The 26995-nt window shown below is 43.7% G+C and overlaps 1 protein-coding gene across 7 annotated transcripts in view; it reads right to left on the bottom strand.

The window, feature by feature from the left end:
- ablim1b (actin binding LIM protein 1b) overlaps positions 1–26995 on the bottom strand; it is a 279577-nt gene that overhangs the window by 133752 nt on the left and 118830 nt on the right. For all 7 annotated transcript variants that reach the window (XM_041209206.1, XM_041209211.1, XM_041209207.1 and 4 more), the window contains 2 exons: positions 5530–5656; positions 2242–2335 (listed from right to left, as the gene is read on the bottom strand). In XM_041209206.1, the coding sequence (XP_041065140.1) occupies positions 2242–2335; positions 5530–5656 (221 nt within the window). The remainder of the gene's footprint in view (positions 1–2241; positions 2336–5529; positions 5657–26995) is intronic.

Genomic DNA, 26995 nt, shown 5'->3' with positions numbered 1-26995 from the left:
CACCCTGTCAAAGCACATTGGTTCAGAGAGGAGCTTCTTAATTACCATGGCAATGACAAGAATCAATGCCACTAGGTGTGTATTGTAGGTGCCCTATAGGACTAGATTTTCCCAGCAGCTTAGTCATCCCACCACCAGTACTGAAGGCAAGACGTAAGCCTAGGCTGCTGTTGGGACCCAGGACAGCATTTCACCAATAGAGGGGGCCACTGAGGCTGCAGAAAGGAGAAGGCGTCTCCATTTTGAGGTATCCTCAAAGACAAGTTTTTTTAATCTGGAATCTGCAACATTGTATACATCACTGGAAGAGTTCTTACCTCTGTGTTTCCAGGAAGATTGTAAAAAAAATTCTAAAATTGAATTTGAAAGGGGATAAAAGATAACAGGGAAGCTGCGCCTCGGAACCAGGAAAATTACTTGAAAAAAATTCTGTCTGTTATTACAGAAGCAGAGAATATGGGGAAACTTCTCATTGCAGGAACTACCATGGGACCTCTCTCTGTAACAATAGCCCTTTAAAATTATTGACTATTCCTGCTATGGTCAGTGCAATTCTACATTCAGGATGTTTATGCTGAATGTTCCAGCAGTTTTATGCTGGAATGGCAGCAGTCTGCTGACTAAAGCCTTATTCAGCTTTAGGATTTACAAATGCAGCATAAAACACACTAGAATATTTATTATGACTTTTAATGGGTAAATGAAATAACTGCTGAGGTCCAGTACTTAACTTGCTCTTATTATTTAGACTTTTCTCACAGCAACAGATGTTCTCTCATCACTTATTGATATGAAGTCAATGAAAAAGAAATTTATGGGCAATGTAAGATAGGGTGCCGATTCACAATGAACACATTTCATTGGCAATGGTCAATTAATTATCAAATAACTTAATTAAGTAAAATCACTTAAAACCACACTGAAAGAAGTTAGCATCATCCTGTTGAAACTAAACGGAGGCTAGCAGCAACCATGGGAAGGATTTTCCATGCGGGTTTTTGAATCCACCATCAGGCTGCGCAGTAGCCCACACTGCTTGAGAAACAGTGACTCTTTGTGATTTTCCCCAGGGAAGCTAATTAATGGATAGAGGGGCAGGCTCATTGTCCATTTAAGGACAGTGGGCAGGCTCTTGAAGCTGGTGGGCCAGAGGTCTTTGCAGCCTGCTGCACCTTTCAACTTATGTGAGGAAGTAAGGGACAGGGTGTTTCAAAATGGAGGTGCCCTCTTTCCAATTTTTAAAAAATTTAAATAAAAAATGGATGTTGCAGCCAAGCCACCACCATGCAGGGTGGGCAAAGGTGTGGGGGCATGGGCGGCTAGACCCCCTACAGGGTGCCCTACAGCCCAGGCAGACAGGGGGGCCTCTGGGCCCACTTAGAGCTTTGGCTTCCTGGAAGATGAAAGGCGACTGAAAAAAGCCAGTCAGCCTCTTTTAGTGTGTGCCCACCTCTGATCCTGGCCCAGGCAAGGGCTAAAAATCAAGCCCCATGTTTTTGTAACTGTCCTTGTCATGTTTCACTTCCCTGTGTCTGGCAAGCTGTTATAAAAAAACCTTTCACAGCCAAATATATCAAGGCACTTGACATAATAGATTGCTGTTTGAGGTTCATTTGACTGTCGATATATTGGTTACTGACATTGCACAAATAGCCATACCAACCAGTCAGTCTACTTCAGAAACTGCCTTACAATATAAATGGACTGCTTCACTAGCAGATGACTTATTCCCTGTGCTCAATTCTGCTTTCAATCCAGCTGTGTAGTGTAAACCAGCTATGAAAAACAATACTGCCTTGATTAAATAACCGAGTCATTAATTAGTAGCAATATCTTCTATGTAGTGGATTATATTATCGATATTTCCTAAGTGAAATGAATTGATCATATGCTAGCTTGTTTTAAACAATAGTTTAGATGTTATATTTTACTTGACAAACTGCAGAAAACCTCTTAATGCAAGGGAAAATAGCACAATGGGGAGTAACGGTTTCACCACAAAGCTGTCATGAATAAACGACATAATATATATTTTTACAGTATACATAATGTAATGCTTTGTGCATTTAAGCACTTGTTTCATAAAGAGCTCCTTTGAAAGTATAAATGAAATTCCTCAGATTCACTGTAACAGAATATATAAATTTGCACTCAGTTGGGATTTATGCGAGAACATATCTTTACAGGAAAGATGACACCCTGTCTATTGACACAATATGTTAAGAGGCAAGTAGTCCCTACCTCCAAGACCTTTCCTGTGATGAATTTGCCACAGTCTTCGCATTTCACACCAAAGAGATTCTGATAATCCTGTTCACAATAGGGAGCACCATCCCTGTCAGAGGTTTATGGGTAAAAGGGAGAAAGACAAATGAGAACAATATAGAAAAGTAATGTATCAGATTATAAATGACATTTAAAGTTATGCTTTTATGAATTTATATCCTAATGTGATTTAGTATGATATACAAAAGGTTAACATTGATCTCTTAAATGTCAATACCATCAATTTTAACAGGACACACATTTACAAATATTAACAGAAGTTGTTGGGGCAAATATTAAAAAGTGAAGCTTGTGTCCAGTACAGTTTTACTCAAACTTTTTAAAACAATAAAATTAATTTGATCAAGTTATTTCCTTAAAAGTGTTCACAAGACCACAAGATAAATATGGATAAGGAAATCCATTGGTCCATATTAACTCAATTGCATCTCAAAAGGTTTCTGCTTCACTCTATGGAGAACCAGTGCAGGAGTTGACTGTTCCTTGGATGAAGAACAATTTGCTGACAATTTAACTCTGCCAAGTGATTTAGAAAGACCACTGTGTAATACTGTAATTTTTATTTAATGATTTTTTATTAATCTTCCATTCCCCCCATTGCTTCAGTATCTGTTACGAGTGACGCTGTGCTCCTGAAGGAGGCAGGTGTTGAAGGCTGACAAAGGATCAGTTGCATTAAAAGTTTCACAGCTGCATCTCCATGATATGACCCTGATCACAGAGTGCAAGTGAACTGCCCTCAGACAGAAAGGAGTTGGACGTTCACTGAGGCAATGTAAAGATCTATGGAGTGCCCTCACTGCATGTTGTCATCATCCTCCTGGAATCTAGTGACTATTAGGTTGTCTGCTGCGTCACCATGACATGAGCCTGAGCACTGAGGGTATGTGAGCTGCCAACAGCCACAGAGGAGTCAAATGTTCACAGATGCAAGGTGAGGATGTCAGGACTGTCCTCTGTCCTCACTACATCCCTCATCATCCTCCATGATTCTTGCGGATATGAGGGCCTCCCGAGCATGCCTGCCAATGCAATGGCCTCACTGCAGGCATCCTTGCCTTTGAGGACCTCATCATCGTCATTCTTTTCGAAGTCCTCCTCATTGGAGGAGACATGCAACTCTTCCATCTCCTCCTCAACCAGGTCCTCCCCCTGTTGCATTGGCAGGTTGTGTAGCAGGCAGCAAGCTATGATGATGCATGACACCATTGGTGGACTGTATAGCAGTGCTCCACCGGACACGTCGAGGCACTGGGAATTCATTTTCAAAATGCCTTCCATTTACTCCACCAAAGTCTGGGTCGCAGCATGAGCCTCTGCTGCAGCCTGAGGCTGCCTCAAAGGCATCATCAGCCACATTCTGCATGGGTAGCCCTTGTCCCCCAGGAGCCAGCCCTGCAACCTCTGCACCGCCTGGAAGAAGTCAGAGATCTGAGACCTGCTAAGGATATAGGAGTCGTGGACGCTCCCTGTCTAATAGTGAGCAGACCTGTAGGATGCATTTGTGGTGGTTGCAGACTAGCAGAACATTCAGCAAATGGAAGCCCTTGTGATTCACGTAGTTGACTGATTGTGGCCACAGAGATTTAGGCACCACATGAGTGCAGTCAATGGCCCCCTGAACCTGTGGCAAAACTGAGATCTGCGCAAATCCCAGCACTCTTGCTTCCTGGCTTTCTTGATCCTGAGTGAAATGAACAAAGTTCTGTGCCTTTGCGAAGATGGCATCCATGACCTCCTGGATACACTTGTGGGTGGAGGCTTGCAAGATCCTGCACAGGTTGCCTGTGGAGCCATGGAAGGAGCTACTGGCGTACAAATTGAGTGCTGTGGTCACTTTCACAGCCACTGGCAATGGATGCCCTCCATGTCCCCGTGCAGCCAAATCCTGCAGCAGGTGGCATATGTGACCAACCAATTACCTAAACATGTGCAGCCTTTAGCGACACTGGTTCCCCGTCTCCTGCAAATGCTGTTTATAGACTCTGGGCATAGCGAAGCACCTATGAGCAATAGCTCGCTGTGGATCTTCAGCTGTATGCGCAGGAGGCCCTGCCACCCTTTCATCTTAACAGAGGTTCTCCTCCCTTTGCCGAGCCAGGTGCCTTTGCTGCACTCTTCTGCTTCTTTTCTGCTCCCTGTAAGCCATGAGGCATACCGCCAGGTCACCAGGCTCCATGATCCTGATGTTTTCCTCCTGCAGGATCAAACAGAGAGAAGCCATTTGGATGGCCAGAGTGTAATGTGCTTCATGGCTGTGCTTTTAGCTCAGGTGCAGGCATTCTCCTAACCTGCACTACAAGGCTGCACTGTTAGCTTGAACCATAATGGACACTGCACCTTAATAAGGACATTACAAAGGGCTGTGAGCACCTCCATCAAGACTGCGCCTTGGTCACCTTTTGCAAGGGGTTTCTACACCAATTCTAGTCAGCCAATTGCTCTGGTGCCCCTAAAACACACGTTAATTTGCAGTCTGCGCCCAAGGGTTGAAAGGTTCTGGAGCACTTGGTGACACGTTCATGCTTTTGCATTGCTTGACTGGGCAGAAAAGCTTCAGAGGCCTGACTTCAAACTTGAAATGGAGCTGATGCTGAACGGTCACAGCTGCAGAAAAATGTTCACTTTTGACAAGCTTTTCCAAATGTGTGGCCATTTCCCTCACCCCCCTCCCCTCACCACCACCCCAGCATGTGCTTATGTACTTCCTTCAGTCTGTGCTGTCTTGCCCCCCTGTAATCTCCACTCCACCCCCTCAGCTTCATCTGCACTGAAGCCCTTGCCTTGGCACTGCACTGAAAGCCAGTCAGGAAGAAGTGACTTGCCTGTGCCTCCCCAAATGAGTGGCACCTCTTCCTTGTGCCCTACGGGCAATGCTTTTGAGTGCTGTGCAAGGTTGTGTGCATTTACCTCCGAGTTCCCCTCGGAGTTCAGCTCACCAGGTGCATGCCTTTTAGAGGCAGTTGTGAAACACACCTTTCTGAAGTCACACCGACATGAGTGGTAAATTTGACGTGCTGACAATTTAACTCTGCCAAGTAATTTAGAAAGACCACTGTGTAATACTGTAATTTTTATTTATTTTTTATTAATCTTCCATTCCAAACACTTGCCATTCAACATCCAAATAATCTTACTGTTAGCAATGCTAGCATTATAGGACATCAAATTTCAAAATGGAATAAAGAAAGTTAGCCTTTGGATTCTGTGCACCTCAACACAAAGAGTAGAATTAGCACTTACTTGCTGATGTACTCCCCAGTAAGGACCTTCCCACAGGCCTTACACTTGAAGCACCCCAGGTGCCATTGTCTCTCAAGAGCCAGTAAAGCCTGTCCATTTTTAATATCTCTGCCACAGCCTGCACAATCTGAAAGCAGAAAAGAGCCTTTGTGAGAAGCAATTTTGAATGGTAAAATGTGATCTTCATGCAGATGTCTAGACCATATATTTGAGTATCTTACATAATCACCAAAGTCCCTGTATATTTTTCCTGAGAAGTTGAATGCGGAAGAATACGAACAATTCATACATAACTGCTTAACACACTTGTCCTATAATCCTTTGAGCATTATTTTTACGCAAGAAATATCATTCTCATCCAGCTTGTTGGGAGAAGAATTATGGATTTGGGAGGATGTCATTCATTCGGAAGGCTTTAAACTAAACAAGAAGGGTGAGGGATAAACCTTGGGTAGAGGTAGCAATTCAAATTGTAGAGTCGAGATAGGCAAGCAAATTAGTAATATGAGAAATGAGGGTCAGAGAATGACAGGAGTGGACAGAGAGAAAAAATCTAAGAATACATCAACAGTCAAGGCTAGATGTTACAAAGGTAACAAAAAGACAAAACTGAAGGCTCTCTATCTGAATGCACTAGCATTTATAACAAAGTAAACGAATTGATGGCCCACACTGAAGTAAATAAATATGATCTGATAGCAATTATGGAGACATGGCAGCAGGACGACCAAGATTGGGTCCTTAATATTGAAGGGTACATGACATTCAAGAAGAATAGGAAGCTAGGAAAAAGTGGAGGGGTAACACTGTTAATCAAAAAGGGCATTTGTGCAATAGTTAGAGATGACTTGGTTCAGGAGATCAGGATGGCTTGGGTGGAGATGAGGAATAGTAGGGGAAAAAAGTCATTAGTGGGGATGGCCTACAGGCCCCTTAACAGTAGCCACAGTGCAGGACAAAGTATTCAAGAGAAAATATTGTGTGCTTGTGATAAAGGGACAACAATAATCATGGGTGATTTTAATCTAAACATAAACTGGAAAAATCAGATTGGCAGTAGTAGCCTGGATGAATGAGTTCTTAGAATGCTTTCGAGATTGCTTCTTAGAGTAGCATGTTCTGGAACCAACCAGAGAACAGATTATATTAGACTTGGTGTTATGTAATGTGACAGGATTAATTAATGGCCTCAGAATAAAGGCACCCCTAAGTAGCAATGACCATAATATGATTGAATTTTACATCCAGTTTGAAAAGGGAAGAGCAGGTCGAAGACTAGTATCTTAAACTTAAATAAGGGCAACCATATCGGGGTGAAAGCTGAGCTAGCTGAAGTGAACTGGGAAACTAGGCTGGAGGACAGATCAATAGAGAAGCAGTGGCAGACATTTAAAGAGATATTTCAGGGTATTCAGAATAAGTACATTCCTACTATAAAGAAAAAGTCTAAGAGGAGGACCCATCACCTGTGGTTAACTAGAGAGGTTAAGGAAAGCATCAAACTTAAGGAAAAAGCATACAACTCCTCAAAGATGAGTGGCAGGACAGATGATTGGACACATATAAAGACTGACAGAGAATGACTAAAAGGTTAATCAGGAGAAAGAAATTAGAGCATGAGAGGAAGCTAGCTAGAAATGTAAAAACGGATAGCTAGAGTTTAGGTATTTAAAAAGGAAAAGACCAAATAAAGTGAGTACTGGTCCTCTAGAGTGTGACAGTGGGGAGTTAATAGTAGATAATAAAGAAATAGCGGATGAAATGAACAAATATTTTGCTTCTGTATTCACTATAGAGGATACAAAAAACATTCCAGTAATAGCTGCAAATCAGGAGGTGAATGGGAGAAAGGAACTTGGTGAAATTGAAATCACTAAGGAAATGGTACTGAGCAAATTGATGGAACTGCTGGCTGGCAAGTCTCTGGGTCCTGATAACTACACCCTGGGTCTTAAAACAGGTAGCTAATGAGATAATTGATGTTAATTTTCCAAAATTCGCTAGATTCTGGAAAGGTTCCATCAGATTGGAAAGTAGAAAATATAACCCCTCTTTTCAAGAAGGGAGGGAGGCAAAAAAAGGAAACTAAATCCAGTTAGCTTGACATCTGTCCTGGGGAAGTTATTAAAATTGATCATTAAGGAGGTTATAGCTAGGCACTTAGAAGTGCTCAAAGCAATAGGGAAGAGTCAGCATGGTTTTGCAAAAGGAAAATCATGTTTAACCAATTTATTGGAGTTTTTTGAAGGAGTAACATGCGCAACGAATAAAGGGGAGCCTGTAGACATACTGTACTTGGATTTCCAGAAAGCATATGATAAGGTGTCACATCAAAGATTATTATGGAAAATAAAAGTGCTTAGTGTAGTAAATAACATTTTAGCATGGATAGAAGATTGGCTGGCTAGCAGAAAGCAGAGAGTATACGTAAATGGATATTTTTCTGATTGGCAGGATGTGACGAGTTAAGTCCCACACGGGTCTGTATTGGGGCCTCAACTTTTTACGATTTACATCAATGACTTAGACAAGGGGAATGAAGACATGGTAGCTAAATTTGCAGGTGACACAAAGATAGGTAGAAAAGTATGTTCTGGAGAGGACATAAGAAGGTTGCAGATGGATGTAGATAGGTTGAGTGAGTGGGCAAAGATCTGACAAATGGAGTTTAATGTAGGTAAATGTGAAGTTGTTCACTTCGGCAGGAAGAACAAAAAAGCAGAATGTTACTTAAATGGAGAATGGCTACATAATTCTGAGGTGCAGAGGGATGTATGTGTTCTAGTACATGAGTCACGAAAAGTTAGTATGCAGGTGCAGCAAGTAATTAAGAAGCTAATGGAATGCTATCCTTTATTACAAGAGGGGTTGAACATAAAAGTAAGGATGTTATGCTTCAGTTATACAGGGCATTGGTGAGACTGCACCTCGAATACTGTGTGGAGTTTTGGTTTCCTTACTTACGGAAGGAGTAAATGCAATGCAGGCGGTTCAAAGGAAGTTTACTAGATTGATACCTGGAATGAGTGGATTGTCTTATGAGGAAAGATTGGACAGATTGGGCTTGTTTCCACTGGAGTTTGGAAGAGTGAGGTATCTAAGATCCTGAACTGGCCTTGAAAAGGTGGACATTGAAAGGATGTTTCCTCTTGTGGATGATTCCAGAACTAGGGGGCATTGTTTTAAAATCAGGGGTACGCCCTTTTAGGACAGAGATGAGGAGAAATTTTTTCTCTCAGAGGGTTGTGTGACTTTGGAATTCTCTACTTCAGAAGGTGGTGGAGGCAGGATCAATGAATATTTTTAAGGCAGAGGTAGATAGATTCCATCTCCCGCACATCTGCCCTCACACCTTCCTCTCCCTCCCAGAAACATGATAAGGTCCCCCTTGTCCTCACTTATCACCCCACCAGCCTCTGTGTTCAAAGGATCATCCTCCGCCATTTCCGCCAACTCCAGCATGAAGCCACCACCAAACACATCTTCCCTTCACCCCACTGGCGGCATTCCATAGGGATCATTCCCTCCTGGACACCCTGGTCCACTCCTCCATCATCCCCTACACCTCAACCCCCACCCATGGCACCTTCCCATGCAACCGCAGAAGGTGCAACACCTGCCCCTTTACATCCCCCCTCCTCACCGTCCAAAGGCCCAAACACTCCTTTCAAGTGAAGCAGCATTTCACGAGCACTTCCCTCAATTTAGCCTACTGCATTTGCTACTCCCAATGCGGTTTCCTCTACATTGGACAGACCAAACGCAGACTGGGTGACCACTTTGCAGAACACCTTCGTTCTGTCCACAAACATGACCCAGACCTCCCTGTTGCTTGCCATTTCAACACACCACCCTGCTCTCATGCTCACAAGTCCATCCTTAGCCTGCTGCAATGTTCCAGTGAAGCTCAACGCAAACTGGAGGAACAGTACCTCATCTTCCGACTAGGCACTTTACAGCCTTCCGGACTGAGTATTGAGTTCAACAACTTTAGATCATGAACTCTCTCCTCCATCCCCACCCACTTTCCGATCTCCCTTTTTTCTAATAATTTATATATATTTTTCTTTTCCCACCTATTTCCATTATTTTTAAATGTATTTCCATCCATTGTTTTATCTCTACCTTTTAACCTATTTCAATCCCTTCCCCCCACCCCCACTAGGGCTATCTGTACCTTGCTCGCCCTGCTTTCTACCCTTAATGTCACCTATTAGCACATTTCTTAGCTAATATCACCACTGTCAACACCTCTTTGTCCTTTTGTCTATGACATCTTTTGGCAATCTCCACCTATCACAGGCCCTCTATCCAGCTCTACCCGTCCCACCACCCCTTACACCAGCTTATATTTCGCCTCTCTTCTATTTTTCCTTAGTTCTGTTGAAGACTTATACTGACTCGAAATGTTAACTGTATTCCTCTCCATAGATGCTGTCAGACCTGCTGAGTTTTTCCAGGTATTTTTGTTTTTGTTGTAGATAGATTCTTGTTTGGCAATGGAAGGAAAGGTTATCAGGATTAGATGGGAATGTGGAAATCAAAACACAAGAAATTCAGCCATGATCTTATTGAACGGCAGAGCAGACCCGAGCGGCCGAATGGTCTACTCCTGCTCCTATTTCTTATGTCTGTATGTAGTTCCTCAAGATTGTAGAAGAGCTACTGAAAATAAAAATTAAATTAAGCAGCAAGGCTTTCTCACAATACAGGTAAAATAATTCTTAAAGGCTTAGCAATGGCTTAGTAAGTAAATTCTGTGAAAGTTGAACCTTACAGACTAGGAGAGTCCTAATTCAATTAATTGTCTGTACTCGTCTGAATTCAGCCGGGGTGCCAGTAGAGGTCACAGTGCCCTCAGTTAGGAAGTGTAAATTGCCCGTGGTTCTCTGGTGAAAGTGGATATTGTTTATGGAGAGAATGAAGCTTGGCTGAATGATGCCACCCAAGAAGAACAATCAACGTCAAGACCTAATCACAAACTCTTTAGGGAAGAATCTTCTCCCCGTTGGGGGAGGAGCGGGTGCGGGCGGGCACACAGCCGATCGCTGCCCGCAATCGGCTGCGCGCCGGCATTTTACGTGGGCACGCCCAGTGTGACGTGCACCTGGAATCACTGAGCGCTCCCTGTGCGGGTAGGGGCAATAGGCTGAGTCGGGGCCTGCTCTCTTTTGCACACACGCGTGAAAGATCGCAGAAATCTCCCTGAGGCAAAGAGCTGCCTCAAGGAGATTAGTTTGACTTTCAAAATTTTAACAAAGAAAAAAAATATTTAGGGCATATCCACTCATGTGGAAGTGTCACATGAGCTGGGATATGTCTATGAATTTTAATGAAAATCTTTATTTCACTTATAAATCATTCATGAAATCTCATCCTGCCCGTGAATGAGGTTTCATGAAAAATGCAAAGGCCGCCTGGGCTCTTCATCCGCCCGCCAACATTCAGGTTGGATGGGCAGCTATGTTAAGTGGTTTAATTGGTTGTTAAATGGCAGCTGACTCCGGTACACACCCACCGAACTGAAAATTGGAACGACGCACGCCCGACGTCACCGCGCATCATTTTATGCATCAACGAGCGGGCCCTGCCACCACTTCCGAGCTGAAGATTCTGGCCTTAATTTTTCAATTAAACTTTGGCAGGGATGAATAATGTAGATGGAACAGAGACATAGTTTACCTCATCACTAAACCACATGCTGTGAAATTGAGACATGGTCATGGAGGTTTGAGAGACAGACAAACGGACAGACTAATACAGAGAGAAAGAATGTGCATCTGGGTATATACAAGCGTGTCTGTGGCTGCCTTTAACTGTACATAATGGCCAATCTATGAGCACCAATGCAAGTAAATGCATGTTTGGAAATGTACCTAAGCTCAAGCATACACGTGTGTGAGTGCATCGGTTTATGTGAGTCTATCTACACGGTGAAAGTGCACTCAAGTCTCGGCAGTGTGTCTGTTTGGAGTAAGCAGCAGAGCCAAATAGCAGATATCAAAGCAGATCATTCTCAAACCTCTGCAGACTGGAGATTCAGGGATTAGTCCCTGGCAGTGCTACATAAATGTCTTAATATTAATACATTGTTAAAAAACAGACAGCTTCTAGACCATTAATTCATCTCCAGTGGACAGTGCAAAATCACTACAAATCAAATGTCTTGTTTAGATTGGGTTGGATTTGTGCTTATTTTGAACAATAATGGATTCACTCATGCATTGTCTTGCCAAAGTGATTACAAGCTGGATACAGTAATTAAGGAATGAGCATGGAGGCTGAGTTCAGCAATCTTGCAGTCCATTCTAGCTCTGGCAAGGCAGAAAGTGCACAGCTCATTCATTAGGAGCCACTTAATCATTCCTTCATAAATTTTTTTCCCTTTTTTGTTATTATAAACATTTTCTTTTCAATACTCTGCCAGTTAAACAGCTACACTGCCCATCTTATAGGTACTATGCAGTCACTAATCCAAGGAAAATTGTCTTTCGTGCCTTTGAGAGGGAAGATGGGGAGAACATTAGAAAAAAAATTGAAAAGATTTGGTGACCCGATCTCTGGGCTTTGTCATAATTTACCGACACAATGTACCCTGGAGTGGGTTTGTGAATTGATTTACTAATGATTCCCCAAACTTAGCTTACCTCATTGCCAAACATACTATCTACATTGAAAATGAAGGATAATTTAGGAAATAGCTCTCTGGGTTTGTGATATGGCATCTTAATGATGTCAGTCAAATAAAAATGTGACATTATTAAACATTAGCGAATACCCGAAGCCTATATACATTTCATGAGATCCTTAAAGAACATTTAACTTTGGTCATCATGCTAACATCTATATATGCAGCCCAAAATGGAAAGCAGACATAATGAATTAACTAACTCATCACTGTTTCTCAACTATTTTGGATAGACTAAAAAAGAGTTACGGTAATGACATGCCTGCATTAACAATTTGAAATCAGGCATTTTCTATCAAAATTGAGTTGTTGAAATCTTGTTCTAATCATTACCATTTATGAAGCCTGTTCACTTTAATTAAACCAAAAACTGCTGAGCTCTGGTAAACTAATAAGTTTTTAAATTCTATCATTCTAGGCTGTCATTGGTCTTAAACTGGTACTAAATGGTATGAACTTGTATATTTTAACTTTTAGAAATTCACTGTCAAGACCATCCTGTAATGTAAATACCTTTGATGAACTAGCCTTTCTAGGGATCAATAGTTATGATAATGTTGGTATGTCTACTGGAAAAATAGTTTTAAAAAAATATTTTTCTCTCCATACCCTTCAGGCATGACTGGCTTCGACTGATTAAACTAAATGCAACATTATAAAATATGCAATCAATGGATTCAATTCATTTATCATCTTCAAATATCTAGATTTATCATTTGGTGCCATCTATTATTTTCCAAACTTTGCTGGAATCTACTCAGCTATTTACTGATTTCCTCCATTAGATATAATCAATAACAGCATCCTGCACTTAACTGGCACCTTTAACATTGAAAAATGTCCCGGGATGCACCTTCAAAACAAAACCAGACTAATGTGGTTATTGTGTCAAAGGAGGAGATATTAGAAGGGGTGATGAATCAACGGCAAACAGTTTTAAGCTCTGTTTTGAGAATTGCTGTCATTCCTCCCAGACTAGAATCGTCCTTAAGTTCTCTTAGTTTAATGCTTAGCTTAATTTCTACGCAGTGGGTAAACTATTTTGACTATTTCCCTGTCTCAGTTACAAACAGCACATTATTGTTCAGAGAACTATAATTAGTGAATTTTTAGGCTTATCTTTTTTTACTCTAGCATGTGCCATTATGCACCTTTCCTGGGGAACATAACGAACCAAATGTAACATTTATCTGTCAAACTCAAAGCAACAGATCCATAACTGGTTATGTCAATGTCTGCACCAAAATCATTTATTATGTGTACACTAATTTGAACCACAGAGATTATAGTACAGACTATTTCAATGAGAAATGTTTCGTTGTAACATTGAGTATCCAAGACATATTTTAGTGTGATGGTAAAATGAACTCCAGGTCAACACAACTGTCTTCAATATATGGGCAGTAATGTAACAGAGGAAATCAACCATTTTTTATAGAACTCATCCAACTCTCATCCCATGGATCTCATGAGGCAGAACTTAACTCATCCCCACTGATGCCAGCTCAACCATTTAACACCCTGAGGAACATTAATCGGGTGAAGGCGAGGCCTCCGCCCCTTACTCAGGAGGAAATCTCAGCTCAGACAGCTGATGGCCGTAATCTCAGTAGCGCCACCAGGAGTGGGTGTCTTGCGTGTGAGGTCAGAGGAGCGGGAGCGCTTGACGGGGGGAGGGGGAGAGGCGGTCCTCCAATCAGGAAAAGGGGCGCCTTTCCTGTCCAAGGCCCGAGCAGGCTAATCTGCCGTACTTCTCCCCCTTCCCTGACATCCTCCCACTAGTTTCAAAATTGAGGCCAGGTAGGAAGCAGCCCTTAAGTGGTCATTTAAGGGCCTCAACTGCGGCAAGGGTGAGCAGGCTGCCCTAGGACTCGCCCACCCAGACCTCCCCCCCAACAATCCCCATAAAATTGTGGACAGGTTGGAGGTGAGTGGGGCAGCAGCAGATAGGCCACCCATGTAATTTTATGGGCATGCCAGCTTGCAACCCACTTGTGAGGGAACTGTAAAATTCTGCCCTTGGAAAATAAAGTGCAGCAAAAAGGTATCAGAGTAAAGTGAGGCAGAACATTGCTCAAATGTCACATGACATCACATTATGCTATACCTTGGGCAATAGGCATGTTTTAATACTCAGCTAATGCAGTGTTGTGCATTAAAGTTCAAAAGGTCAAAGGCATAAACTAAATTGACAAGAAATAATTCCAAAAATGCTAGTAAATAATTTCTGTATCTAATGGGCTAACCTACTTTCTCCCATAACTAGCAATCTACATGAAATGATCTGAATCGTACCTACTCAATCACTCTACTGCTACCTTAAATCAGATGTATACTGGAGATTGACACATGCTCTAAGGTAAACTATTGCCAGAGGTAAGAATCGGGTAAGTGCAGGCTGATTGTAAAGCTTTTAATGTCACATGAAAAACAGGATAAAGAGTAATTTTCCACATTTCTGCTCCTGGCAGAAAGCATCACAAGCTGAGAATGCAGGCTGGAACATTGGCCTCACAGGACATTGAGCAGGCTACTACTGAAATGTGCTGTTAATGATCATGTCCTGTGCAAAAAGCTGTGGACAATATATTAGGCAACTCACAAACTAGTTATTCATTATTAAATTCATTGCAGAAGACTGGGTCACAAAAACCTCCTGATGGTCTGGTGGGTAACCTCACTACCAAGTGTAGTGCTGAGCCCAGATCCAGTTTAGATTCTGCTGTCTTGGCCGATATCAGCAAGGTGGCAGCGAGAACAACACTATCGGCTAAAGTGTGCCTGGGCCAAGAGAAGTAGTTGTTAGAAGGCTTCCCATCACTGATCAATGGTCTGTGCTGTAAAATGTGTGCATGCAGATATTGGGCAATGATAGTATATTATTGTGATGTCCTCCATGGTCAAATAAGCTGTTGGAACTCACTGTTAAGACCCATCCATTAAAGAAATGAGCATTTGGGTGGAATACTTTAGGAATGACAACAACAATAGAGCTATGCCCCAGCATGGGAAGGCCCTTCAGGAGAAGAGGAAAAATAACTGGACCATATAACCACATTATTCTATACAACAAAGAGCCCAACAAATGGAAAGCGTCACACTATTCAGAAGTGACAAGAAACAGTCAAGAGTCACCTCAAGTTGCAGTCAGTCACAGTTTGGTGCCAGGTAACAGAGGAATAATTTTGAGAGCAGGTCACCTGGCTGGCTGCCTTCTGTCACCAAATGGTAGACAAGTGCGGCCAATAAGAGTGGAAGAAGATATAGACCTGAAAGGTTGGGTGGAATTTTCCATTTATGAGACCAAGTGCGGCAGTGGGCGGTTTCAGCAGCGCCCACCCTGCTGGCCGGAATGGCGGGAACTCGTGCCCAATTCCGCGCTTGGAAGCTTATTAATGATGCACAGGCAAGTATCGGTCCAAAACACCTGGCGTGTCAGGAACTGATTCGTCCACCTGCCGTCAGCTGGTGGGGTCGAAGGTCTGGACACCACATTTAAATGCCAGTCCAAACATAATCTCATTCTCTCCAGCCCACATGTCCCCAGAACACGTGCAGAGATGTCTTCCAGCACAAAAGGTGGCCTCAAGAAGAAGGCTGCACCCTGCTTCAGCCACCAGGACCTCCGGGCCTTGATCAGAGTAGTGTGGGTGCACAATCATGTCCTGTATCCTAGGGATGGCTCCAAGAAGCACACCAGCGTCACTTGCGCAGCAAGAGGATGAATGACCTCATCCACTTCACCAGGTCATCCTTCAAATCCCTCCAATGTCAAACTCTCATCATGGCATCATATGCACTCAAATGACTACTCTCTTTAGGGATCTTACACAACCATTAGTGGGGGACACATATCAACACTCATTCTCTCACCGAGACTTTCACATCACCGCCATCCCATCTATCATATTGCTCACACTCCATCCTCTGGCCCTTCTAGGGAAGGCTCATCACACACAGGGGACATGTCTCTCACCCAGCGTCTGCTCCATCCCTTCTCATCATGTGCCTTTCTTTCTTCTTCATACAGGCTAAGCTGGTATACAACAGGCGTAAAAGATCGCAGACTGGGGGAGGGATGGCCGACATCATTGTCCTCACTGAGTTTGAGGAGGCTGCAGCTGAGCGGGCTGGGAAGGACAGGAATCGCTCCTGTGGGGAAAGGGAGATCGGCCTCTCCCAGCAACCCAGTACGGATCACAGCTCCATCACTTCTTCAAATCCTGACAATCACAGTGACTCACATGCAGTCTTATATGGCTCATGCTCATTAAATGAAACTCTATTTTCTAGCCACGAGAAGATGGAAGCCCACAAGCCAGTCGAGCACCAGTCCGAGCCCCCAGACCACGTCTGAAGAGGAAGCTTTGGAAGAATCGTCACGGCAATCACACGCACCCTCCACCAGCTCAGAGACATAGCCGGTGGGGCACAGCTCTAAATTAGGCTCGGGTTCACTTTCTGGAGAACACCTCACTGACACGTCCCTGCAGCTGTCGGAGGCAGGGACAGCCCAGGTCTCCAGCACTCGGAGGGCTATTGGAGACCAGCCACCTGCTCAGTCCGAATCTGAAGCAGCCGCCAACTCAATGCTGGAGATACAACGACAAGCGGCGGAACATCAGGCAGGGATTCGACAGTCAGCAGACTAGAGCAAACGATGGAGGAGTCTGTCCGCTTTCTGTCTGATGTCATCACTCCGACATGCGAGAGCCTCAAAAGTCGCCATGGGAAGGCTGGCGACCACCAAGGAGACCTTAGTCCAGCAGGTCTTGCCGAATTTGCACTCAGCCCTGCACTCCATGGCCACACACCCTGGTAGGCACAACCAGGATGTAGGTGATATGGGGACGAGGCACCTTGACCTCCCTCCAGGTGCACCATCTCCTGCATGAGTCAGGGCTGGGCCCTCAGGCACCTACAGCGAGGGTGAGCTTCATCTGGACACCCCAGGGGCGTCCTCTCAGGACACTCCAAGGGTGTGCATCTGCTCACAGCCCCCTCTGCCTGTGACCCCATCCACTCCAGCATCTCAGGCTGCTGAGGGTGCATCTGTCCCTGAACAGGTGACCCTTATTAGGCTGGAGCCCTCCAGAACTCAGGCCACAAGAGGACGTCCGCCAAGGTTATCGCAGAACCAGGACATAGCAATCAGCAGGCTGTCTCCACCTCTACAGCGGATGTTGGGGCTGCACCCAGGCGTAGCAGTAGGATTAGGAAGGTTAAGAAAAACTGATGTCACTTTGGGTCACAGATATGCTATGCATGTAAAGAAATTGCACTTTTGTGAATAAATTTGATGGTTGTGAATATTTTGGACAGCTGAAGGCATTGTGATTTTGTACATTGGGATCCTCTTATGTTGAGGTTTATCCAACCTCCCACTCAGTGATAGTGTCCCACTATGAGATTACCATTCCTGTGATGTCAACCTCAGTAGAACTAGTCTCCACACCCTTGTGAGATGTCAGGGAGATGTATTTAAATCTTTATTTGAAGTGTGTGATGTAAACGTTTCTAATCCTTCTTCCTCAAGGAATATCATTGAGTGAGGGCAGCTCATCAGCATTGTTCTTCCAGCAGCATTTGTGCATCCTCAGTGGTAGTAACAGAAGACAAGGCATGCATGGGAGGAGGAGATCCCTAGGCAGATCCACATCTCAGTCACAACAAGTTTGCATCATTAGATGGTGACAAAGCCTTCAAGTCCTCTCTCGCATCGTTCTTGTTCCTCAGTAGTCTCTCAGTTCCCAGAGTGAGCTCACTCACAGGGCCCCACGGACCAAAGCAGAGATCAAGGCCTGGTGATTCATGAACGCACAAGTGTGAATGCAGGACTTGTTCTGGCTGCAAATGGGTGGACATCCCCTGAGATGAAAGAGAATGGCATTGAGGGCTAGGAGATATGTGGTCATATTCCCTCACTTAACTTTACTCTTCATGGAATCTGTCAGCAATTAAAGTAACACAGGTATGTCTCCCACACCTTCCTTCCTTCATGCCATGACCACGCTCATACTGACCCTAAGCAGCCTCCTGACATTCCTGGGCCTCTGGATCTTCATCCTCCGATGAGCTCGCATCCTCCTCCAGTTCATCCTCTGGCAGGGGTTCACCTCTTTTCATTGCCTGATTGTGAAGGGTGCAACACACAGTGATAATGTGGAACCCCTGTCGGGAGTGTATTGGAGTGAGCCACCTGAGCAGTCCAAGCATCTGAAACATAGCTTCAGAAACCCTATGGTCTGCTCGATAAGGGAGCATATGGAGCTGTGAGAAAGCGTTGTACCTCTCCTTGGAACAACTCTGAGGGTGACACACAGGTGCCATCAGCCAGCGTTTCAGTGGGTACCCCTTATACCCAAGCAGCCATCCCTGCAGACATAATGGCCCCTTGAAAATCTCAGACATCTGGGAGTGACTCAAGATGTAGGAATCATGGCAACTCCCAGGGTACCATGCACAAATGTGCAGTATGTGCTTCCGGTGATCATGCACCAGTTGCACGTTGATGAAATGATAGCCCTTGTGGTTTATAAACATCAGGACTGCTGCCATGGAGCCTGTATAGCCACATGGGTGCAGCCTATTGCACCCTTCACTCTTGGGAAGACTGAGATGGTGGCAAAGCTGGCAAATCTTGCAGCCTGGCTAACTTCATCCAGAGCAAACCTGACTTAATGATGGGCCTTCCTGTAAAGGGCATCTGTGACCTCCTTTATGAATCGATGTGTTGTGGACTGAGAGATATCGCACAGGTCCCCTTTTGATCTTTGGAAAGGCCCAGAAGCAAAGAAATTGAGTGCTGTGGTCACCTTCAAAGCTACTATCAGGGGATACCCTCCAACTCCACCTGGCATCAGGTCTTCATGAAGAATATGGCATATGTGATGTACCAGAGCTTGGGACAAGCACAGGCGTGCATGGTATTGTCTCTCACTCATTTGCATATAGGAGACTCTTCTACGATAAACCCTAGGTCTGGCGATTCGCCTCCATTGTCTGTGTCTCTCCTCCTGACCCTCCTGATCATGCTCTGCCTCCAGTTGACCATGTCACTCAGGGTGGCCTCCTGCTGAGGCTGAGTGCAGTCTCCCTCCTTCACTTCCTCCATTGCATTAGGATCCTGACAATGGCAGTATTGAGCCCTGGATCCATATCTGCTTTTGCCTTCTCTCTGAAAGGAAACATGGATGGCATTAATGACTCAAGAGGTAGAAGTGAAGTTCAGAAGATGAAACACATGGAAACTGTAAGGGTCCATAGTTTTTCCTGTCCTACTTGCATTGTGGCTGATGCCACCTTGTCCCTGAAACACTAGCACACACATCGATAGCATCGCAGATATGTAGCATCTTGAGCGCTGCGTGGGATGCTAAAGTTTAATTGAGATGAGTGACCCAACCTAGCTCTCTGCTCCAAGCTCTAATGTGGCATATTAATGACCAGTCAGTTGCTCATGGTCAATGAGTGGATGCCCTTTAGCCCGTTCGGAGTGTCAAATCTGGTGAACACGTGACAGGCCTTCACTGATGGAATTCCATATATGGTATAGCCTGCATTCCCAAATTCTATATTCCTATGTGTTACTCTTGAGATGCAGCAACTGTGATGTGAAGCCACCGAGTTCTGAGTAGCCCCTTAACAGTGCTAATGAAGCCATTGGCTTTCAGTGGCTTTCATCGTAAGGGGGTCTTCCTTCTTTCTTTCTAAGCACAATCCTGTTCACTCTTGTGCCAACAACAAGTTAGAGGGCAACCCCAGAAAGGCCCACTTGTATTTGCCCTTCCCCCTCCCTGCCATTCCACAGCCTTCCATCCCCATTACCCATCTTGTGTTCATCATCCCCACCCTCGCCTCACATTCCACCCCCAGTTGAAGTGCTAGTTTTGAAAGTGTAGTTCTGCCTGACTACCACTGCACAGTGGTGTTCTCATGGACAAGGGTCTCAGCCACTGGCAGAAGAAGACCCCTGCATCCCCCGACCCTGGCCGCAGTACTGGCCACTGTCCAAAAGTTGAGACTTGCATGAGTTCTACAACACAGTGGTGTTCTTCGGGACAATGTAGGCAAACAGCAGACTAAGCCTACAACCCCAGCAGTGTGGCGTTCATTGCAACAAGACTGGTGCAGCACTATGGCAGGTAGGCTACTTATGTCGTATTCAACTCGAAGCTACAGGCAAACTGAGGCTCGATTTGTGTACGTCACCCTTTTCAAATGGGTTTGAGGCTGACATAATTTCCCAATGGTGTGACACAAGATTGGAAAGCGTGGCAAGATTCTGGCAAGCAGCTGTTTTAATGAGTATTCAAGAGATATTAATGAATGTAAATAGCGTTCATGCCACTAATCGGCAGGATAACCGACCTGCCATCGGGAAAATTGCACACTGTTTTCATGCTGGCAGATTTCCAACTTTTTGCCTGCCGCTGGATTCTCTGCTCCCGCCTGCCATAAAACCTGCCATGAGCAAGAAGGGAAAATTCTGCCCGACAACTCTGCTTCTCTTTCCATGGATGCTGCCTGACCTGCTGAATATTTCCAGCATTTTAGATTCCCAACTTCTGCAGTGCCTTGCTTTTGCAAAACCTTGGTTCTGACTCTAAGAATGGCAGGATCTCATGGCCAAACATCAGGGTCCAGCAACCTTCCTGAAATTAGAAATTCAATTTTCCACATAATGTCACTTTCAATCCCTTTGTTTTTCTGCATCAATACATTCAGTTTACTGTTGGTTCTGAAAATTACACACTAGATGGCAGTCTTGGATTATAGGACATAACAATTCCAGTTAGGACTGTTAAAGACAATCGAGGTGAAAGTGGCAGCTCATTCTATACACTGCCCAATTTAAATGGAAAAGAAAATTGGGAAGAGTTCACAACAAGCTATTAATGTGCCATTGATAATTTTGCCCTAGACAAATTTCAACTCCCCTCCTCCAGTCCACCTCACCCCTCAAGCTTTGTTATATGAATCCAACAGAAAGGAATCACGGCCATTTCCCCTTGTGGAATATTTAATTTCTATGTTGAATCAATCTGTTATTTTCCAATTGCAAGAGTTATTTGTAGATGATCAGGAATTGGGTCAACATAATCTAAATCTGGATCATAAACATGTACCATAAAATCATGAATTTTACAACAGTTCAGGCCATTCAGTCTATCATGCTGGGATCTGCTCTCTAAAACAACTTCCACTTAGTTCCTGTCCTTTCCTCCATTCTTTTAACTTTTCTTTTACCAATATTTATATACTTCCTTTTCAAAAGCTATTTTTCATTTTTTTAATGATTCTAAATTTTATGTCCTTTAATTATTGACCCACTAACCAATGGAATCCCTATTTACCTTATCGACAAATACATGAATAGAATGGGAATAGAGGGATACGGACCCCGGAAGTGCAAAATGTTTTAGTTGATGGTCAATATGATCGGTGCAAGCTTGGAGGGCCGAAGGGCCTGTTCCTGTGCTGTACTTTTCTTTGTTCTTTGTTCTTATCAAAAGTTTCGGCATCTCATTCAGATCCCTGCCTCTTAACCATCTTTGTTTTAACATAAAGAGCTATGGTTTCTCTAATCTCTCCTGAAAGCCAAAGCCTTTCATCCCCAGTATCAGTTTAGTGAAATTCTTCTTACCATCTCCACAGTCTTGACATCTTTCCTAGAGTTGGACACCCAAAACTGGACAAAAGATTCTAACTGTAGCCTAACCAATGATTTTTATAAATTTAGCATTACATCTGCTTTTGTACTCTATAACCCTGATTATAGCATTGGATGTGTTTCTTCAGCACAGAGTTCTACTCCAGTTTCCATGTCTGTACATCAACTCCGTCCATTTCCTCTTCCCCACTTTCTCATCCTCTTCCTGTGGACCTACAATCCCATGGGTCAGCTCCTCAACTTGCCACATGCTCACGTCTCTTTGGATGGCAAAACTGTGCAGAAAGCAGCAGACAGTGATGATTTTCGAGACTTTGTACAGACTATAAAGCAATACCCTGACTAAGGGGTTCAGACAACAGAATCAACAACAGTGTGCATTAAATAGTACCTTTAACATAGTAAAACATTGCATTATCAAACAAAACTTGACACCCAGCCACATAAGGAGATAGTGGGGCAAGTGACCAACAACTTGGTCAAAAAGGTAGGTTTCAAGAAGTTCCTGAAAGAGAGAGAAGTAGAGACGCATAGAGGTTTATGAAGAGTATTCTAGATTCTAGGGCCCAGGCATCTGAAGGCATGGTCACTCAGCAATCAAAACCAGGGATGTGCAAGGGACCAGAATTGAAGGAGTGCAGAAAATCTTAGAGGTTAGTAAGGCTGGAGGAGGCTACAGCAATACAGTGAGCCATGGAGGGAAATTTGAAAACAAGGATGACAATTTTAAAATTGGGGCGTTGCTAAGCCAGGAGCCAATGTAGGTCAACAAGCACAGAGGTTATAGGTGAATTAGACTTGGTACTAATTAATATACAGACAGCAGAGCTTTCGATGAGTTCAAGCTAATGGACGATGCTGGCCGGTCAGTAGAGCATTGGAATAGTTAAGTTTAGGGGTAACAATGGTATAGGATGGGCTTTCAGCAGCAGATGAACCAAAGTAGCTGCAGAGATAGATGATGTTCATTCGGTGGAAGAAAGCTGTCTTGATGATGGGGCAGATCTGTGGTCAGAAGTTCATCTCAGGGTCAAATAGGATGCCAAAGTTCCAAACATTTTGGTTCAGCCTTAGGCAGCGATCAGGGAGAAGGATGGAGTCAATGTTTAGTGCCAATGACAGCATCTACAAAATGACTCATATCTTCTGCCTTAACTTTTCTTTTAAATTTAATAAGTTGACAATATCAAACCATCGTTAAGCATATTTTGAATACTGTTATTTAAGGTATCTTGCTAGGCAATAACACTTTAACCAGAACAACTTAATTCCAAAGATAGAAAGTGTTTCTATACTTTCAAAAAGTTACAAATGACAAGTAAACATATCATAAAAGATCAGGGAGGAAGACAGAAACACGGCCTTTAAAAAAACCATCGGTCCAGGAGATGGAAGATTGAAAAACAAGTATAACCATAGGACTGGCGACAGTGAAAAGTGCAGCTAATGGATTCAGAATGTGCACAGCTAAGGGGGAGTGATAACAAAGCACAGTGCAGAGTACAGGGAAGACAGGGGACAAAACACAATGCAAGGGACTGGGGAAAGAGTGGACAAAATAGGGCAGGAGACTGGGCAGAGAGTAGACAAAACAGGGCAGAGGATTGGGGAGAGAGAGGACAAAATACAGTGCAGGGGGTTGATATGGCAATCACCTTTTAAAGACAATTGCTAGTTAAATAGGTGATGAGCATTGATTATCCCATCTAAATAAAATAAAAAGATACAGCTGGAACACTTTGTGTGGAAGCTATTTGGAAGTCAGTAACACTAAGGAGCTGTATACAAAATAAACCAGCTTGAACCAAAAGATTAATTATTTCACCACAACCTCTTATTGTGAGTAACACAGGGAATTGGGGAGTGAGTGGACAAAACACAGTGCGGGGGACCGGGGCGAGAGAGAGGACAAAATACAGTGCTGGAAACTGGGGAGAGAGAGGACAAAACACAGTGCAGGGGACCGGGGAGAGAGAGAGGACAAAACACAGTACAGGGTTCGGGAAGGGAGTGGACAAAACACAGTGCAGGGGGACCAGGGAGAGAGAGAGGACAAAACACAGTACAGGGTTCGGGAAGGGAGTGGACAAAACACAGTACAGGGTTCAGGAAGGGAGTGGACAAAACACAGTACAGGGTACAGGAAGGGAGTGGACAAAACACAGTACAGGGTACAGGGTACAGGAAAGGGGTGGACAAAACACAATACAGGGTACAGGAAGGGGGTGGACAAAACACAGTATAGGGTACAGGAAGGGGGTGGACAAAACACAGTATAGGGTACAGGAAGGGGGTGGACAAAACACAGTACAGGGTACAGGAAGAGGTGGACCAAAACACAGTACAGGGTACAGGAAGAGGGTGGACAAAACACAGTACAGGGTACAGGAAGAGAGTGGACAAAACACAGTACAGGGTACAGGAAGAGGGTGGACAAAACACAGTACAGGGTACAGGAAGAGGGTGGACAAAACACAGTATAGGGTACAGGAAGAGGGTGGACAAAACACAGTACAGGGTACAGGAAGAGAGTGGACAAAACACAGTACAGGGTACAGGAAGAGAGTGGACAAAACACAGTACAGGGTACAGGAAGTGAGTGGACAAAACACAGTGCAGGGTACAGGAAGAGAGTGGACAACACACAGTGCAGGGTACAGGAAGTGAGTGGACAACACACAGTGCAGAGTACAAGGGGGTAAAGAGAGAGAGAGACAGAGAGGGAGGACAAAGCACAGTGGAAGGGACTGAGGAGATAGATGACAGACCACAGTGTAGAGGATCAAGCACATCATCGTCATCATCATCAGCATCCTTCCAATGAAAGATGATGGACACGCAACAAAAAATCTGTTTCAGATGGGGTGTCTTCATATGGCGCACCTTTGCTGATGGCTGAAGAGGCCAATCCTCAAGAGGCAGATTCTGCAACAAGTGTCACATACGAAGCTGTCGAGTGTTCTTGTGGTTTATTGTTTTCAGTGTTGGCATCTGTTGCCAACTTGCTGTAGCCACAGGTCATTGTGGTAGTGAACGCCAGTCCACAGGAGGTTTTGCCATTTTCATTTTCTTTGGAGCAGAATGGCATGGATAGTTGAGCAAAGAAAAACAGTATACTACTTAAAGGAGAGAGGAATCTAAAGGATCAGGGTAGAAGGGAAGTCTGGAGGAAAGTAGGGGAAAAGAGGGAAAAGCACAGCTCACAGAACATATATGAAAAATGGAGGGAGAACTTTCTGGAAGAGAGCCTGGGGAGAGAAAGATATTCAGAAGATTGGAGAAAGAGAGAGAAAACCAACAACTTGTGGAGATTGATGATGTGATGAGAAGCCCACAACAGTTTTAGAGAAACACACACAATGAATCAATGAGAGAGTGATATATATAATGTTATTATTTGCAAGATGCTGAACTTCATTCCCAGCCTGCTAAAGCAAGATAGTAACTCACCCCAGGGTGTTTCTGAATGGGATTTTTCACTCCGAACACTATTAGTTTTTCATGCAATTTAAGTTAATCTTGCTGTTTATTGAAATAATCTATCAAGACAGTGTGAAATGTTACCTTATTCATCTAAAGCTAAAGAATAGGTTCTTTTTATAACTAATGTGCAGATTAACAAAAGAATCTCTTTTTCACAGCTATTAGCTTAATAAACAACTGTGAAACAATACATTTAAAAGGGTTTGTCTTTGCTTGTTCAGTGCACAGTATTCTCTAATAAAATGATTGATAAGTTTGAATACATCTTGTATACACATTAAATATTAATTTCCATGAATAATGCATGCTTGGTAGCAGTGTTTCTTTCTTCTCTTTTATGTATGATGGTGATGCATTCAACTAAATTTGCTTTTCATTTGCAGGGTAGTATTCTGGTGTCAATGATCTGCTTAACGTGAGGCACATTAAAATTTACCTTTGCATGTGGATTACACCATAAGGCTCCTCCACTTGTCATGTCTGCAATCTAACCTGTAAATGTTTGATGCGCTACACTCCACAAATTGATCACTCCTTTGGAGCTGAGGAAACCAGTTTGTCCCACAACAGCTTGTGCAGGAATGTTAGGATGCCTGCTGGCAGTCTTTTGAACCACCCCATCAATAGGGAACCATTCCCATGTACCATCACTCACAAGTGACTGCATGAACAGCATTTTTACCCTACCACTGATGTCCTGAGTTTTCTATTTTAAAGCAGTTCCTCTCCAGGGGCTAGCACTTCAATCATATACTTTATGTTCCATTTGTTTGTTTGGCAAACTGCCACTATTCTGAAAAAAATATTCCCTGCATTTGCTTCATGAAGAATGGGTCTAATTCTGTGAGAAAAAAATAAGTCTTTGTCAAAACAATGAAGTCAAAATGACTCCAAAGAACATTTCAGGGAACAGAACCTGTAATACAATTGATCGCTCAGCTACAGTGAGGGGTGGAAAGGACGCAGCCATGTTTTGTGTTCTTTTCCAGTTGCTGTGTTTTCAGCTATGTGTTTATCTCTGTATTTTAGTGAGGAGAGAGCATATTGGCTGAGAAATTAGTTTGCACTTAAGTTCCAGCAGGAAGTGGGCAGTGCACCTGGAACACACACCCAAAGACTCTGCCTTAAGGCTTGGTCCAAATTAGGCCTTAGGCCTAAAAAAACTGCCAAGCAGTGGACATCAATGGGATGTCCAAATGAGGTCTTTGCAAAACCGACTGGCAAGGAGGCCAAGCTGGCAGGTGGGTAGGTACTGGGATGGGTGGGGAGCCAAATGGGAGATGATGATCCCAGGCCTGTTTATGAAGGTAGGAAAGACACTTCCACTACACGGGTTAAGGTGCTTAATTGGGGGAAGGCTTATTATAACAATATTAGGCAGGAACTGAGGAATCTAGACTGGAGGCGAATGTTTGAGGGAAAATCAACAACTGACATGTGGGGGTTTTCAAACATCAGCTGATAAGAATTCAGGACCGGCATGTTTCTGCTAGGATGAAGGATAAGCATGGCAAGTTTCAGGAATCTTGGATAATGAAGGATATTGTGAGATTAGTCAAAAAGAAACGGAAAGCATTCGTAAGGGCTGGAAGGCTGGGAACAGATGAAGCCCATAGAGAATA

Source organism: Carcharodon carcharias, chromosome 17 (assembly GCF_017639515.1).
Source record: "Carcharodon carcharias isolate sCarCar2 chromosome 17, sCarCar2.pri, whole genome shotgun sequence".
NCBI classification, from domain to species: Eukaryota; Metazoa; Chordata; class Chondrichthyes; order Lamniformes; family Lamnidae; genus Carcharodon; species Carcharodon carcharias.
This window is presented reverse-complemented; position numbering and strand designations above follow the sequence as displayed.